Raw genomic sequence first — 5950 nt, forward strand, 5'->3', positions numbered from 1 at the left:
GGTGGGGCACAGCGGCAGTGGAAACACGGCAGCGGGTGGTGAGATGCTGCTGGCACTGTTGGTGGTGTGGAGGTAGGGGAGTGGCTAGTGCCACCCAGGGGTTGGCAACCACCTGCAGACATTGCTGGCAGCACTGGAGGTGGGGGTGATGAGCAGCAACTGCCCGCAGGTACTGCCGACAGTGCTGGTGGCGCCTTTTTGTAGGGGGTGCACTGCCACGCTCAGGGGGTGCACGTGCACCCACATGCACCCCCTATGCATTGCCAGTGGTGGGTGGGCTAGCCTTGGTCCAAACTGTCTGCTCCAGCCCAGCAGGGAGGTATGCTCTAGTGCCCCCCAGCTTCTGGCCTAAGCCACTGCAGACACGTGGCTGCATTTCCAGAATCAAAAGTAAATGTCTGGTCAGTTGTTTAATCAGCAGGGATCCTGGTTTTCTCCAATAAAAAAAATCCCCAATTTTCAGATTAAAAAAAGTAACCCAAATTCCACATCTTTCCATGATTAAAAAGAAAAGCCACTTCATTTTAATCATGGAATATTGTGGATTCTGGGTTACTTTTTTTAGTACAATAGTTGGGGATTTTGTTTTTTAAATCAGAGAAAACCAGGATCCCTGCTTATCAGTTAAATCTATGCAGTTTAGACTAACCTGCAAAGATTGAATAAATTCAGCCTCACAATTTTTGACCGTCTGTACTTAGGTGACTCGTTATTACAGTGGGATGGGAGTCAGGGCAAATCCTTTTTCCAGGTGTTCTTGGGGACTGAGTTTTGATAATTGATATTACCACCACCAGTTTCCAGGAGAGTGATTATATTTCTCTATTGCATGGAAATCATGTTCTTCCAAAGAAATTTTGGACGGTTCAATTTTACTTTATTCAGCATTTTTTCTTTCCACTCTCGAAGGCAACTAACAGCTAATTTTTTCACACAGTCATGACAACTGCTATTTTATCACCAAATGGAATATTTGGTTAAAAAATAAAACACAGAGAAGAAAAGGGTAGCGAGAGAGAAAATTCACCCTAGACTAGCCACTTGTTGGTTCTAACAGGACATGTAGGAGTACCTTCCCATCTGGAACTCTGACTCAGTCTCCATTTATAGCTACACAAAAAGGCACAAGACCACAATATCCACTTGAGGTCTTCTTAAGATCCACAGCCACTAACTACCAATTTTCAGCTACTTGATGATTTCATGGTAAGGAGCAGCACATCACAAAACTTCTGAGAAATCTTGATTTATTACATTCCAGTAGAGATACCAAAAAATGGCCTGCCAAATGATTGCATTTTCTGAAAAGCTCCAAACCAGATAGTTTATTTATAATAAGTGATAGCATTCATTTAAATAAATGTTTAACAGCTACTGATTAGCAGAATGGTCATACTTTAAATGTTTAATTTGTTACCGATACAGTTTTGCATTAGTGAGCTTGGAAAACAATTACAAATTATACAATTCAATTTTCCAAATGGATTATTTTGTAACTAGACAGAAAGACTGTTTAAATTACTTCTGCTGTTTCAAGGGAAGATTAATACAATCGAATTAAAACTCAAATCCCCTTGAGAAATCGGCATATTCCTGTCAGCGCTATGCAATTAGTCAGTATTGTATTGGAATATTAAGGCTGCTTTTGGTACCTTGCAAAGTCAAAAGCCATTAAAAGGAACAAGAAGTTGATTTCTGACATTCTTCCCCTCTCCCTACCCTCCACTTTTTTCCCTTCATGCTAATTTATAGATGATGATTTATTTATGTTTACCAAATAAAAACTAGGCAGCTACCTAAAAGGCAATTTTCTGCTCAGCTTTTGTAGTCTGTACCTAATTATTTTTTGTCCCTTGTGGGACTGAGTGAATTAAGTGGGCAATGTGCTTTATGTATGCAAATTTGCAGTGTACTTCATAAGCTTCAAATGACTTTGTTCTTATATGAGTTGCCAGTCTGTATTTTTGTCCTGACTATACCGCGTTCATAAAATATTCTAATCTTTACGTGTTGTAGAAACTGAATAAAATGGAAAAAAAAAAAGAATGGATTTGTATTACTTATAGGTCAATATTCTATAAAGGTCTGTATTTCCTTGTTTATTCTTTTACCCTACTGGGTATTGATTTTGCTAATCAAATACAAGATTATTTTCTGGAACCTAGGACACACGTGCATAGTAAACTAAATGCAAATAATAAGGGGAAAAAAGGAAATCTATAGATTTCCCTGATTTTAAAATAATTACAGCTGAGAGAGGCATTAGCTTCACATACAGATACACTTTCCATCCTGTGCCCTAAAAGTCCCCAGTTTCTCGACTGGGTCCTCAGAAGAGGATACACACCCATACAACACATGCGCTCACCTAATTTATACATTTAGAAATGAGCGCACAACACTGGAGGCCTGTATGTTACTAAAGAAAGCTTTTGCCTGTGCTAAGAAAAACCTTCCCATTTTTCAAGTCATCTCTTACTTTCGCTGACCTGTACCCTATGCTCTAAAACTGAAGCTCTGATGGAGAAGAAGGATACTCCAGCTCCTGCGGCTGAATATAATGGGCTCCATATAAAATTCACCTACAACTCTGAATTTGTTCTGCTTCTGTGTTCAATAAAAGTTGGACTCTGCTGCCTCCCTCAAAACAACAACTTAAAAAAATGTGGGGTTGAGACAAGAGTTTGAGGGATTTCCCCCCATCTTTCTTTGATTAGGAGACTCTTGCATTCTAAAAGGATCAACGTATCTTCCCAGAATGCTTTTGGCTTCTTAAGAAAAGGCTGTTTCACCAGGTTTGGTGCATTTTTTGTGCTAGGAATTATTTATGGAAAAAATGAAGGTGAGTTAAGAATGGTATATTCAAAAGGGGCCAGAATTGGCTGAATTCTGCAACCATCAGCGTCAATGGGATTTCACCATTCATTACAGTGGACACAGAGCGCAGGCAATATGGATTTCTGTTGACTATAAACGGTCTACGTGCTATATTGCTCCCATAAATCAGGTGACCAAACATTTCAATGACTTCAGGTCTTATTCTGCAGCTTGATTTACAAGGACAGACGCTTATGTCTGTACAAAGCCCCACTGAATGCAATGGGGTCTTTGGTATAAAAGTCAGCTCTCACAGATCCAGTTGCAGAAACTGATCATTAGGTAGCATTTGCAAGTGATTACATGTGCAAAAATGGAAATCCTTTTAAAGAAGAGCATAAAATCTGGTCACAAGTGCTTACTTCCCTTTTGATTTCAAATCCATTCCTTAATTCTGAAATCTGCCAGGCAGCAATGCACATACAACTGACACTTCGCATTAATACAATAAAAGAAATACAGACGTGCATCAATAACTGACAGAATTGTGCCATTATAAATGCTACACATTCTACTCAGAACTGGATATTCTCTCTCCTAAATACATATACTGTGCAAACCACACAGATCAAATAGAAACATTGCTTAACATAAACTTAAATGAACTCCTATTTCTGGGCATATCTTATTATAAATAAGCCCAAGGTTTTAAGACCAATCAATTACAAAATTATGCAGTGTGCATACAGAGACAACTCCGAGAATTCAAATTCCCTCACGATTTCTTCCTAAGTGTGTGTCAAACTGAATAAGAGTGGATCTGCCTCAAGCTCATCTGTGCTCTGAGCCTCCTAGGATGTTATGCACATATTTCCTAATCTTCTAATGTACTACGCTTTTGCCAACGATGATTATAAATTAAAGGGTCTCTTATTTACATCCCCATGCCCAGAAGAATTACATGTGTAAATTCTCAGATGAATTCAGAATGAGCATAGAACCCTAGAGTAAAAGTGATTAGAAAAAAGTAAGTTCATTGGCCCTAAAGGCATACAGCAAGGACTTATCATTAAGTCCAACTTGCTATTTCAGTTAAATTAAACTGAGAAAGTGTGCTGCCTTTTGTTTCCATGGTCTTTACAAATAGCAAAGTCTTTCCAGCAGATGCAGATACAAATGAAATAGAAACCTAAAACCTGACTTTATGACTCATGGAAGCCATGGTCACTGCAATGATGATTTAGATGAACCTTTCTGAGGCAAGGACTCAGGTTTTGATTCTTATTTACATTAAGGACATACCATACAAATTTAATCAAGGATGGCAGGCCTTAAAATTTGTGTAAGCATGATTTATTTCCACCCTATCATATACTGCTGCTGATGTAAAAGAGCCAAGCTTATACAAGAAACATGTGATGTTTTCATATGCATGTCTGAAAAAGTGCATAGCCCATTATTCCTACAACATCAAACTCTATAACTCACTAGGGGGGACCAGAAGGGTTTGGGGGAGACGCTGTTTCCCCTAGCGCCTGCTGGCATAACAAGGAGTAATGGGCACAAGTTGATGGAGAGGAGGTATAGATTGGACATCCACAAAAACTACTTCACAGTTAGGGCGGCTAGGAGCTGGAACCAACTTCCAAGGGAAGTGGTGCTGGCCCCTACCCTGGGGGTCTTTAAGAAGAGGCTGGATGCCTACCTGGCTGGACTCATTTGAGTCCCGTTTTTGTTTTAGGGTTTTGTTGTTCTCCCGCCCTGGCGGGGGGTTGGGCTAGAAGATCTACTAGGTCCCTTCCGACCCTAAATCTATGAAACTATGAAACTATGAAACATACTATTTCATTTCAGAAGGATCCTAGAAGCCAAATTAAAGAAAAATAATGGCAAAATTTAGGAACACAAATCCAAAATTTCAATCCTGAAAACATCCAGACTATTGTTACCCAACCACAAAAAGGCTAGCCTAAGGAACTCACTTGTTTTTTATATATTCAAATTTTTGCTTGTACATGTATTGATAACTGCCTCCGTCTCGACAAAGTCGGGCAGCTTAGTGACTAAGCAGTGACTAAATTCACAGAGATTCAGAAATTAGACATTCCTCTGCCTTTTTCTTCTGAGGGAGTCACACTGAGTTAGGCATGTGAAGAAGTAGCATCCTGAATTGGAAACTTAACTGTTGATGAAAACAGGACGTACAGCTTTAAAACTTATTGCAGCAGCCCTTTTAAAAGTAGCAACAGTTAAGCATTCTTGTTTTCCTTGTATTCCAATGTACCTCAGTCTATAGGGTGGTAGGATTACCAACGCCATGAAAGTTCTGCATGATTTTGCATGTAACCAAATCTTACCTTGTGATAGCACCTAAAATACGCAGCACGCTCATCCGAGAACTTCTCCAATCTCTTTGGCCCTTTGCTCGAAGCTTTCTTGAATACTAACCAGCATCTCTGATAAATCTGGAAGTACAAAAGAGTGAACTTGGCATCTCCGTTGACTTCAATATAACTGACATTTGCATAGAAATGCATTCTTTTTTATGCTTTTGCATGTAAATTAGGAGCAAGTCATAAATTAGATGTTTCTTTGGATAAAATACAACAGTTGCCACAGTGAATGGTCCTGGGTAGCTTTAACGTGGGTGGATTCATAAGTAGTAGTAGCAAAGACATCACTAGACTGATTGCATGAAAAACTCCCATGGATCCAATACTTGTCTGATCATCTTCCTCAAAGATTAATTACAAGAAAAGAAAATGCAATTGCAATAACTTAGCATCCCAGGGGATCACCACCTGTTGAAGGATTTTTAGTTATTAACATTTTGTCAATTTGAATTATCCCATTACAAGTTTTGGTCTTGATCCATGAACTTAGAAACATGACAAAACTTTGATAAGAGCCAGGTACGGAGCTTTTCTGTAAATGTGAACAGTATATTAGAACTTTTGAAAAGGGATTGAAAACATTACTAACACAAATGCAAAATCTTATCAATTATCCTGCAATCTGGGACCAGAATTTGGGAGCTTCTGGAACAAACTTTAATGGGACCAGGAGTTATTAAATTATTGAACTAGGAATTTTCAAACCCAGCTTTGACCCTCTGTACTTGGTTACCCCCTTC

The 5950-nt window shown here is 39.1% G+C and overlaps 1 protein-coding gene across 1 annotated transcript in view; it reads right to left on the bottom strand.

Annotated features, from left to right (window-relative positions):
• The window catches only part of DOK5 (docking protein 5), a 113843-nt gene that overhangs the window by 51799 nt on the left and 56094 nt on the right, over positions 1-5950 (bottom strand). The window contains exon 2 of the mRNA XM_019510215.1: positions 5175-5282. Coding sequence (XP_019365760.1) covers positions 5175-5282 — 108 coding nt within the window. The remainder of the gene's footprint in view (positions 1-5174; positions 5283-5950) is intronic.

This window comes from Gavialis gangeticus, unplaced genomic scaffold (genome assembly GCF_001723915.1).
Source record: "Gavialis gangeticus isolate Ggan-Ray unplaced genomic scaffold, GavGan_comp1, whole genome shotgun sequence".
In the NCBI taxonomy this organism is placed as follows: Eukaryota; Metazoa; Chordata; order Crocodylia; family Gavialidae; genus Gavialis; species Gavialis gangeticus.